The 12,469-nt window shown below is 42.3% G+C and overlaps 1 protein-coding gene across 1 annotated transcript in view; it reads left to right on the top strand.

Moving 5' to 3' along the window:
* Positions 1–2,402: 2,402 nt before the first annotated feature.
* The window catches only part of dner (delta/notch-like EGF repeat containing), a gene marked incomplete at its 5' end in the record, with an annotated part of 54,710 nt that continues 44,643 nt past the window's right edge, over positions 2,403–12,469 (top strand). The window contains one exon of the mRNA XM_080510355.1: positions 2,403–2,753. Within this exon, the coding sequence (XP_080366481.1) occupies positions 2,403–2,753 (351 nt within the window). The remainder of the gene's footprint in view (positions 2,754–12,469) is intronic.

The following is a 12,469-nucleotide window of genomic DNA, read 5'->3' as shown; positions in this document are numbered from 1 at the left end:
GGGTTTTTGTTTTTGGCTCCAAATTGCAAAGCACTAAAGAGCATCTTCTGAGTCTTGTTGCATTAACTTCTTCAGATCCATGGGCTCCACAGGTGTAAAACCTGCTGAAGAAACCAATAGTGCTTGGGAGAACATGCAAACTTAGCCTGACCTTAAATCAAACCCAGGATGTTCTTGCTGTGAGGCGAGACTTCTCACTGCTGTGGCTTGAGGGCACACCTATCAGTAAAAGTGCTCTTTACAAACTAATCCTAATGTGATTCCTTAACCACATTTTAATTGCATTGTGAGCAGCACGCTTTCAATTTGCCCGTATAAATCATCTATAATACCTGAGGTCAAAGCACTTATCATACATATGACAGTTTGTTTTAGCAAATGTAGATCTAAAGCTGAAATCTTGATTACTAGAATTACTAATTGTAATTCTTTGTTTTAGTATGGTGACTTAATATACAAATTATAACAGTTTAATTTGTACTTCAGTGTGAGTAAAATGGCACATAGATTTCAAAGACACCGAAATACCATCTTATCTTACTGCATCTGAGTCTTTAGTTATTTGTACGTGACGGCGACCTCAATGCAATGTCTACATTTCCCATAATGCAGTTCGGTAGCACCTGTCCGTGATCAGCACGTGGGCGATTGTTTTGGTTTCTAAATGTTAGAATGTAGCAACCCAGGTATTTTAGCTTTATTCAACCAGCTAAACGGTGAACGAGAAAGTAAACATCTTCAAAGCTGGAGAAACAAACGAATGAAACAACTGAGTGGTGAGTATTGTTAAAAAAAAAAAAAAAAATCCAGTTCGTCTTCCTTCACTTCTTTACCCTTCCAAGTAAGTGATAGAAATAGCATTTGGGGTACAAAGATCTTATCAAATGCAAATTTTGTGTTTAAGATTTTAAACTAAATGGACTGCAAGTATAAAGAAAAAGAAACCCAATGTAGTTTATAGTGAAAATAAAATATAAACCAAAAAAATACCTGTGAAAAGAAGTAATTTTCCCCTTTACCTATTCTCAGTGTTAGTTACTGCAGTTTACTTCTAGTACATATTTATCACCCGCTGCATAGTTTGGTCCACATCATGAAGCCATAATAATCTAAAATCATCCTCAATTCATCATACTTCAGTCATCCAATCCACCAAATGACACTCAACCGGAAGAAATGGGCCAATTATTAATATGCACATCCAAAGATACATTGAAATCAAAAGTGTTTTCCCATCAGAAAATCTGTAACACTGCATCATATAATACGTGAACAACTCTGTGATCCAAGTCAAGTGGAAACAACTCAATTCTAAAGAGACATGAATAGAACAATAAGAAGGGTTTGTCTGAAGCTGATCATAATTGCTCCTGCATTCCATAGGTTTAAAATCAATATGTGTTGTTTTAAATACGTGGCATCAAGTCAGATATTTAGATCTGACAATTATCAAACGGGAAGCATGACTTCCTAAGGTTCCATACATTTGATAAAGTATGCGTTTGTCATCCTGACTTCCTTTGTACAAGGCCCAAAATACTGTACACCGTGGGGATTCTCAATTTCTTGTACCCTTCTTGTTTATCATGTTGGTTTAATATATACACGGACAGCTACTTTAATGTTCATTGACCTGGAGGAACTTCTTCTCTGGGCATAGAAGATATTTTAAACTCCACTTGGAGAACTGCGTCAAATTCGACTTGAAGCAGTTATCAAAACTTCTACTCCAAAACACGGTTCTCTTCCAGTTCCGTTTTTTTTACAAACCATTTTCACTTATACTGATGAACATGAGTCTGTTGTTGCCAGACTCTACCTGGTGTTGATGCAGCTCTTATATATAGTATATATAATAATGGATGTCCTTCTCCATCATCAGTACTGCTGGTAGAGGAGCCTCCTCTGTGTATGAAGGTGGTGTGTGTGTGTGTGTGTGTGTGTGTGTGTGTGTGTGTGTGTGTGTGTGTGTGTGTGTGTGTGTGTGTGTGTGTGTGTGTGTGTGTGTGTGTGTGTGTGTGTGTGTGTGTGTGTGCGTGTGTGCGTGTGTGCGTGTGTGAGAGAAAGAGTGTCGTCAGTGATCATCGTCACTGTGGCTCGGAGACAGAAAAGAGCTGAGAGCCCTCCCTTTCTCCTCCCTTTCTCCTCTCGCATCCCTACGCTCTCTCCCTCTGCCTCCACTCTTCAGTCATTCTCCTCCCGCACAGCTGAGGCTCAACATCCTAACAGCTTCCTCCTCCTCCTCCTCCTCCTCCTCCTCCTCCTCTCTCACTCTCTCACGCTCCCTTTCTCTCTCTCTCTCACACCTCTCAGTTGCTGCTGAGCCCAGCCAGCACAAACAGCAGCTCTGAGGAGGAAGACACACAAGAACAGGGAGAAGAAAAGAAAACCACACTAAGAGGATGAGGGCGAGTGTGTTGAATGTGCCGGCAGCGTCCTGCCACCATCCCGCACAGATCGCACGGAGCTTTGCGTGCCCCCTGCATCTCCTCCTCCTCCTGCTCCTGCTCCTGACCGGCAGCGGCTCCAGCAGCAGCATCGGGGCCGTCCCCTCTCCTTTCCAGCTGGCCCCGGACACCCCGGCACCAGCCGAGCCCACCCCGACCCAGGCAGCACCTCGTCCGGACCCCTGCGAGGGCCGACCCTGCCTCAACGGGGGGCTCTGCCTGGCTCTCGCCTCGGTCGGCAGGCCAGAGGACACCTGGGGGTACTCCTGTACCTGCAGCCAGGGCTTCACTGGACGCAACTGTGAGGTAAGAAACCTGCTTTTACACCTTTCATCGGTGGACAGTGGACGGTCTCTGTGTGCTGTGTGAGGTTCTACTGGAGTTAAAGAGAACGTCAAACATACTGGAGTGCACGGCAAAGGACGAGAAGTCGTCAGTGTCAGGCGGTTTTGTCTTGAATCCACGTGTCAAGAAAGAAAGTTTCACATTTTTCTATCCTGAAATAGATTAATTCCGTTTTTTTTTTCTGACTGAATCACATCATGGTGGGGATCCAATTTTAATTTAATGTGAATGGAATTTTACTGCCACTCCAGGTGGATCCCTATAAACTACCTTAATTTATCTATTCTGATCTTCATGCTTCCCATACAAGTAGATGATGGTATTCGCATTTTTTTTTCTTCCCCCTCTGTGTTGCTTGCGGATGTTTTTTTAATGGGAGCATGTGCTGTCTCTGAGACATGGAGAGGAGTGCTGCGTTGCTGTGGCAACAGGAAGAATGAGCAGCAGCGGAGAGATGCGAAGGGGAACCTGGAAAAGCACACAAGTAGAGTCAGTACATGAAATTACATCAAAGCTTTTTGAATGTTATTCTCCCCCCCTCCCCCCCCCCCCCACTCAGTAGCTACTGAGTAACTACCAAAAGTAGTGCAAATTTACCGAACATTCTGCAGGATTTGTGAAGTTATCTATGTTGTGCTGAAGCCCAGAACCAATAAGATCACTCCATTCCCTGAGTACATCTGAACATCCATCTTCTTCATCCATCTTCTTCATCCATCTTCTCCACCGCTTGTCCTGTTCAGGGTCGCAACTGAACAATCAAGAATAAAATCTGTTTATGACCACAGTGTCACTACATGGTCTTAAAGTTCTGTGCAAAACTATCGTGTAAGTGAGATTTTGTCATAATTGGTGAAAAAAAAAAGAAAATGCAGCAATATAGCTGATATTTGGATTTCAAACACATGTTAAACCCTGCCTTTTGAAAGAGTACAAGATAAAAAAAAAAGAGAAAAGAAACCTTTCTATTACATGTACAGATTATTTTATTACAATTAATTGTTCATATTTTAGGTGTCATTGTTGACTCCACATTCGGCCACAAGCAGTGATGTTTTTCTCTGCGCTTCATGTTCAAGGACACATAAAACGACTTAATTTTAATTTAGCACTTTATTGATCTTCACATAAAGCTGCCCTGATGCTGGATGGCATTCATTGGATGTTTTTAACACAAATGGACTATATATGGCCGAGCATCAGTAGAATTAGGCTCCGAGTGCAGCCAGGCCTCTGAGTCATTCATGCCGGGGTGAATGAGAGCATCCGCCAGCAGCTGAGTGGAGAAATGAGACCGCTGCAGCAACACGGAGTGAAACAGCAAGGTGACTGGGTGAACTTTAGCAGCATGGCCAACAGGTGGCAGCCACATCCCCCGCTTTGCCGTACACGCATGCTTCTGGACACTGTGCGCAGTATACCTGGGCTGAGAGTGTTGAGTTATCCAGGCAGGTGACATGCGTCTCCCTGGATGTCCTGGTTTCAACCCCCAATAAAAAAAAAACCCCAAAAAACAGCTGCAGTCGGTTTCCTCTGCCGGCTGCTTTGCCGCTACCTCACTTGAGGCCACAGAGGATGGTGTCGTCACGCAGCCCGAGCCGAGCACCAGAAGAGCAGTCCTCTCCTGCTTCAGCATGCTGTCCACAGTTCACGTCTGCCACGAAATAACAAGGCAACAAGCGTCCGTCGCAGCTTTATTCATCTCATGCGCCAAACCTCAGGTCCAGCACAGGCCCCTGGCCGGGCCCCAGGGGGAATCATCGATTTTTTTTGCCCCACTGCTCGTCTCGGGCTGGTCGTTTCTTCTCCATGGAAACTGGAGCAGCAGTCAATGGAGATTCGGTAAATGACCTGACTCGCAGAGCGTGGGGCTGGTTTACATCTTCTGTCCTCCGTAGGTCTGACAAACACAGTGAGCGAAGGGGAGGAGGGATTGGAAAGTGGATGAGGAGAAATAAGTTGGGTGGAAAAATAAAAAGGACTCCTTAACAGAGAATAACCTCTTGTACATTGGGCAGTGATGGGTCAGAAGTGAGAGAAGTGGATTTGGGATTGGGACGTTGCAGGTTTGATTCCCGCAGGTCACCACTGTGGCAGTAAGACCCCTTGACCCCCATCAGCTCCCTGGAGTAGCCTGATGTGGCTGCCTACCACATCCTAGAAATAGGATGACGAAAGTCCGGGAAAAGGAATAAACCCAAGGGGATTAATCAAGTATGATTACTTTAGTTTATTCAAGAATCCATAAACCTGTAAATGGACTTCACTTATTTTCACTGCTTGAGCGCTCCCAATGCACTTTATTCCACGCATGCTTTCACACAGCCACATGTGGACAGGGTGAGATCTGAACACCAACCATATGACAAAGGCAACAAACTAAGACAAAAACACTCGTGTTCCGTAGGGAAAAAAAAGAAAAGGAGAAGTTTTGTACCTGTTGGTTTTGGTATAATTCACAATGTTTTTTTTTTTTTAAACGATCAGACTGAGCTGCTTAATCCTGCTTTGTGACTTCGCTCCTGGGCTGTTTTATACTGCAGGAATCAAAGCAGCTTAATACAAAACCACAGCTTGCGCACCGCCGGGAAAAACAAAACCACTCTACTTGTTAAACTTGCTGCGTTTTAATATCTGCCTGCAACTTTTTCCTAGTTGGCAGGCCGTAAGCCGTCCTGTTGGAATTCATTGCCACTGGCCTTTTTGTGAATTATTAGTTTTTTCAGCCTCTCGCTTATTTATTATTGAAAGGCCTGTTGTGCACCCTGATGGATTTGGTGGCTTGGTCTGCAACACAGTAGGGCTGTGGCGGCACAAAGCAGCCATCCATTATGAGCCAAGTTCAGGGAGCTCTTGCTGGGTTGTGCAGCCACTCCCTTATATGAAAGCAGTGGATCATAGCTGGACTTCCACACTGAACTCAAATTTACAGCCGTGACACCACGAACACAGACTGCATTTTCATGCCACTGTGATTTGCAAGGGAGGATGTGGGACTCGTGAATGAGGCGATGCGTCACACAGACGTCATCTAGCTGTTTCCCCAACAGGCAGGTCTGAACTGTGATGATTTAGAGGATTTCTGATCCTTGTGATCTTCTTTTTTTTTTTTTTTAGATCTCAGTGGAGAGTTGCTCTGCCTCTCTTTCATCACCTGGCCGTACTTTTTCACTCATGAATCTCTCTGTTTTACACTTCCATAAGCATCCTTTGAGTATTTAGACATCTCGCTGAGATTTTCAGATCTCTTTTCCGCCTCCTGTGGCTTTGAGTTAGACCACATTTAAATCCTGTCAAATCCAGGGCTACAGCCAGCCTGTTCATTTAGGTTTTCAATACTCTCTCAGTCCGGTTTTGATTAAACATAGTACATATCATTTACACATTTGAATTAAATGATTCTCAAATGTTGCGGGAGGCTCCAGTCTATCTGAGTGGACAGCAGGTATTGGCAGGGTACGTCCAGTTCTCTATAGCTCAAACACAAAGAGACAATCACACTTACCTGGAGTTTACAGTCTCTAGTCAAACTGACGATGCATATTTACATATATTATATATATTTACATTTTGTGGGGCAAGAGGGCTTTAAAAAACACGGGCATTAACAACACGCCAACGCCACACTGAAAAAGGGTTATACCTAAAAAGTCCTATATTTCACAATTTACAGTTTACACAACAGCGTTCTCAAGTAAAAGCGTTAAACTTTTGTGATGTTTTGGTGTCCATTTACAAGACAGCATTGTAAATGGTGTCCATTGACAACTCAGCGTTTAAAAAAAAAAAAAAAGACTCTCAAGGTGGAACTTTTGGAAAATGTTTTGACTCCGTCTCTTTGGAAACGGGGGGGAAAACACGACGTATTGAAAATGCTACGACTGCACATGTGCACCATGGCCGTCGTAAATAGTTCTTCTACACATATGCAAGTTGCTGGACAATAACAACAATGGTGGCCTCTGGTGTGGCGTGACTCCCAGTCCGTATTCTCCTGGGACAGCAATCTAACTTTGTCCTCTGCACATACAAATGTACTTGGACCCGCCATTGTTAATGATTATACAAGCATATTGTCCTCGGCCTGCAGTCTCTCTGCTCGCTATGCTAACTCTTCAGCATCAGCATTATCTTCTTATGTCAAATTCTTGCCTCCTAAAAAAACATAATAATAAAAAAAAGATTTGGTCCTCCAGACAACAACATGAAGACACATTCAAAACTTTAAATAATTATTCATTCTCAATAAAATTGTGAAAACTTTATTTTCTGTGATTTGGATTCTTTGAACTGTGTGTTCATCCCTTTAAATTTAGCTTAGGACATTTACAAATCCGCATCAACGTCAAACTACCTGATGTATTTCAGGCAACTTCTTGAAATAACTTGATTTGCATTGGAGGCAAGTGGAATCATCACCAACTTCTTCTTTCTTTCTTTTTTTTTTTTTTTTTTTATCTCGCAGCAGTCAGAAACAGACACAATATGTTGAAATGTTCAGTGTGAGAGCAGTTGAAAACCATCTCTCACTTACAGTTCCGACAATTTCAAAAGCCTCAGGGAGAGAGTGACGATCCTTTGATATAACAGTACGTGTGTTGTGTTTTTCCAGTGTGGTTGAATTTAACAACCCTCCAAAGCACGTGCTCTGTGCATTGAGGATATCCCGAAGCTTCCCCCGAAATGTGAGAAAGTCTGTGTGTGGTCAGCTTGTGTCTCTTTGGAAAACTGACTGCTGCAGATACCAGCAGAGCTACGACCAATTAAGCAGAGCTCAGATCTCGTCACCAGCCTTTGATATTGCCGGATTGTTAGACGGAGAGAGGACGGAAGCCACTGAACCATATTAACAAATACAGAGTTCATATCGTCCATCACAGGGCCTCCTCATATTCTCAAATCAGAGCAGCTTCATATTATTGCCTCATATGCATCTTTTCCTGACAGCTAATAACTCAGTTTAATTAGGTGATGGCTGTAGGTCAGTGGGTGTAGCAGGTCGTCTCCCAGCCCAGATGTCGTGTAAAAGTGTACTCAGACACTCCTGCATGACTTTCCAGTCTGTGTTATCTGTTGTACTCGTTATCAACGCAGGTACTCATAGCCACTAATAAAAAACAACTTTAACGTATTATATCCGATGTTTTGCTATATCTATATCTATATCTATATCTATATCTATATATATATATATATATATATATATATTTTTTTTTTTTTTTTTTTACTCAAAATTTAAGTGTCAGAGACATCTTTAGTTCATAGCAGAAGGTTTTTCCATTGTGTGACGAGGGTTGGTGATCTTCAGTAGGGGCTCAGCATGGGGAAGCTGTTCATGTGTTCACTATAGTCTAGACATAGTCAACGCTGCTAAAGGCCGATATATGTTCTACATGTCATTCCTGGAGTTTCATCTTGCATTTTCACAATCAGTTTTACAAATTCACCACTATTGTATCGACACCTTTTCTGCCTCCTTCCCTTGTTCCACTTGTGCACATGGCCTCAAGTCGAACAAACCACAGTCCCATCCAGACGTCACATCATGCAAATGCAGGCAGAAAATAGACTGATCTCCAAATGACGTGTAATTATTTTAAAGAGCCATTCTCTCTCATGTCTTCCTCATGAATTTATCATTTGAGACCCACTCTCTCACTGCTCTACTCTTTCTTTCTTGAGGAAGACGAATTTTAAGACTTTTGAAATATTATCCTTCGTCTCTATTTGCCTCATCGTTGCTCAGATTTGTTCTTTTTCATCATATCTAATAGTTGGAATTTCATAAATGCTCAGTTTACCGTTAACATGTTATCTTTGTGGTGAAAGATAAAAAGTGTTCAACTCTGCAGTGTGATAGAAATGTGAATTTTTGGATCTTGAAATATCCTTTTTACTAAGTTGACATGTTGGCCTGAGGGTGGCACAAGAGATGGCTCACGAAGTGTCAAAAAAACAGATCAACATCTTCAAATCTCTTCAAGGCAACGACAAAAATAGAACCAGGCCTTTTTAAAAGTAAGTCAACTGTTGGAAGTTCTGGAGTTTTATTAGCAGAGGGGAACGTGCAGCAGTTCTAGATGGACGGATGAATGCTGGTTACCAACCAGCCAACAGCTTTGATTCGGCAGCTCGGCGTCGGCAAAGTGAGGTTTCTTTGAGCTATCATCACCGGGCAGAGCTGCAACTCATGCTGATGTCCCTGGATTTTACAAGGGAGCCGCGCTGCCTTTGAACAGGAAGGACTGTGGCCAAACGCTTCGGTCATTTCCATATCACACATCACCTGCTCTTTTGATCTGTGGGTAGAACATGAGGGTGTGCTGTGGTGAGATGGGTCCGTACATATGGATGAAACCACCAGTCTCAGGTAATTAAATCCATTTACTCAAGTGTCTTTTTTGTGTGTGTGTAGATCTGAGGAGCTTCTCTTGAGTGAATCCATTAATGCTACTTTACTTTCACTGCATGTTTTTATAGCTTTCAATGCAATTAATTAACCTTTCATCAGTAGAGGGACTTTATTGGGTGTTTTCTTTACATTTCTTCCAAACTTCAAAGAAGAACAGTCACAAAATGCATATTGTAATAAATAGTTGTGCATTGTGATGGGTATAATTTTGCTCGTGTTGTATGAACGTATAAAATGATCACAATTACTGCTTCAATTTTATTTTGTCCAATTTCTTTGACTGAAGGATCTCGTACTGACTCTGAAAGTCCCACAGTGAGATAAACATTTGTTGTTGAAAGCAATATCTCTTCTCTATTGAATGAGCTTTCCTTTGTAATGTTCCCACAGGTCGTCAGTCTGTCACAGGACAAACAGACAATTACAGTCATTCAGATGATCCATTTGGAGTCACCAATTCATCTAATATGCATGTCTGTGGGAGAAAACCAGAGTAACTTGACAGAACGGCCCACAATAGTAAAAAACGGAGAAAAAAAACCACACAAAAAAACCCACAAATACAAAAAAACTAAATGTCATCTTGACACATTGAAAACAATAAGCCTCTCGTTCGTTTCTGTTGTGACTTTTCCCAAAATTGGGCTTTCCTTTTTGCTCTTGTGTTGTGGTGCTTTTGCATTTGTGTTCTCCGTTTTGCCTTGCGTTTGGCCTTCAGGGCCACCGTACAAATCAGATATTTCTCACAGAAAGCAAAAAGCCGTAATCACCCCACCACAATGCAGCTAATTGACACGCTACCAGCCTGAACTAAGATAAGAACTTGGTAAACATTATACCTGACACTCAGAACCTGGAGTATTGTCTCTGAAAACACAAAAGCACGCAGACATAAGGTTGAAGCAGAATTGGAGCACCAGTGACCAAATACGTTCTCTGTGACGGTACTCGTGTGTCATTGATCCAGTTTTCCTGGCGTTGTATTCTTGTTTCCTTAAAATCTTCACGGCTGCTTTGCAGTTTTGCTCATATATCTACAGCACTTGTCTCTCTACCTCCTTTTATCACCCCTGCTCATCATGTACAGTGCTCTTATCACAGTGTCACTGGCTCTTGAATTTGTATTTTTTTTTTTTTTTGAGACTGCCAGAGAAACTTCAGACTCTGTCCTCGATAGAGAGGAAGTCATTACATTTCTCCCAGTGGTTTGGTTTTGATGTTTTTTATTGCATTGTGCCTGCCCTGATTTCTATTTTTATCTGTTTTCATGGGGCAGAGAGTTATGTCACAATCCACGGTGACTTTACCGAACGGGAAGAAGAAGAGCTCTTAGTCAGCTCTCATGTACCCTGATAATAACCCTCCACACTGACACCATGGTTGTGCTGTCACCTCTAATGATTAGGATTCGTTGTTGCTGCCATCAACATAACGAGTGCACATGGGAAGTCTGTGTGTGTGTGTGTGTGTGTGTGTGTGTATATGTGTATATTTGGACAAGTGTGACAAGACGGTTTTGTTTTTGCATATGTGTATATTATTGATGATTCAACTGGCAACAATGTGTAGGAACTAGGAAGGGACTTATTTCATCATTAGCACCCATATGTTAACTCATGCTTGTGTTGTATGGATCCTTTTGTTTGTGTGTGTGTGTGTGCAGACATTGTATTGTTTATGTCTGGTTATATTATGGGATAAAGCTGAAGCACCCAATGGAAAGCCACACAGGCAAGCTCCAACCCTAGAATACCCGCGAAGCGACAGCAGCGTTATTATTTTTCTTTTGGTTGCAATGGGTATTCTCAGGTGCTCTCAATCACATAATCTGGCTTTAGAATGTGAAGCCAAACTACACCTTTACATATGAGTGGTACAAGTGACAAAAACTTCTGTGTCAAAGTCTCCTTCAGGGTAGCGTCTACATTTATGGTGCACTTACCCGTTAAGAACCAAAGCACAAAAGGAAATATATAGTTTGGTTTCAACCAAACCAAAGCTGACATCAACATTGTGAAAGTCCGTTCCACACTGTGATTGTGTGTGAGAGGGGGCAGCAGAGGGCTGCAGAGGGAAGCACTCTCACCTCTCTGCAAGAGGACTTACAACACAAAATGTACTTCTTTAAAGTAATCCAAGACTGGGATTGTTGGTGTGTTTGGATTTTTCTCTATTTGACCACATTAGCCTGACGATGGAAGGCTGACTTTTAACGAAAAGCTTGGTAGATGGATCATTTGTGGTGATAGCAACTCTCAAGTGCATTTATGCAAACTGTATATTCAAAAATAATTAAACATATGCAGTTTTCTTCAAACTAATTTGGTTTGTTGAGCTCGTTGGTGTTGATTCAAAGCCGTTCCTCCTCGCAATATGTGTTTTTTGCCTCCAGGCTTTGCGCGCAGGTTGAGAGATGCAGCCCCGATCTGTCCAAATGTGCAAGTGCTGGAGGAGAGAGTGGCAGCGGAGCGAGTGTGCATATCGTCATCAGCTCTGTTGGCCTTGTTCCTCCAAATGATGGTGACTCAGTAGCAGATGCAGAAATGAATCCTACTGCCTCCTCCTCACACACACGCGCACGCACACACGCACTCCAAACTTGTCACTAAAGTTTATGTGACAATATGTTATTTAATGAGGCCAACTGGGAGAGGAAGCAGCACACTGTGGTGTGTTTGTGTGTATGTGCGTGTGTGTGCGTGTGTGTGTCTACTGGTGTGTTTCATGAACATCTTCTCTCAGCTTCAGACAATAAATGCCGCCTTAATCCTCCCCAAAAATCCCTTGAGGAGCAGTGGAGCACCTCCGACAGAGAGCGGAGCGCGGCGCAGTCGCCAGCTTCGGGCGTCAGACGCAGAGATTAGCCCGTATTAACAGCCGGGCCAGTCTTCCAGTTCAAACGAGAGACTGTGGAAATATGGCTGCATGTTGGGGAATTTGGTGGAAACGTATTCACAAAAAGAGTGAAATTCACTAATGATTGCACTTTTGATAAGATTCGATAGGAAAGATGCGTGCATGTATTTGCAAACTTGCAAAGTTTATCAAACAAGTGCATCTTCAAAGATAAATATTTTGTGTATATTTGGTGTTTCCACACTCATACAGACTAAAATACTTGAGTATTTAAAAAAAGAAGAGTGTTTAGAAGAAAACAGAAAAAAACAACTTTCAATGAATCATTTTCAGGTTCTGTATTTTAAATTTTCACGTCTCATAAGTTAATATTAAGACTTTAGGCTCATCTGTTTGGATTTTCTTTAAA

Source organism: Blennius ocellaris (assembly GCF_963422515.1).
Source record: "Blennius ocellaris genome assembly, chromosome: 2".
Lineage (NCBI taxonomy): Eukaryota > Metazoa > Chordata > Actinopteri > Blenniiformes > Blenniidae > Blennius > Blennius ocellaris.
Note: the sequence above shows the minus strand (reverse complement) of the source record. Positions and strands in the feature narration are given on the sequence as shown.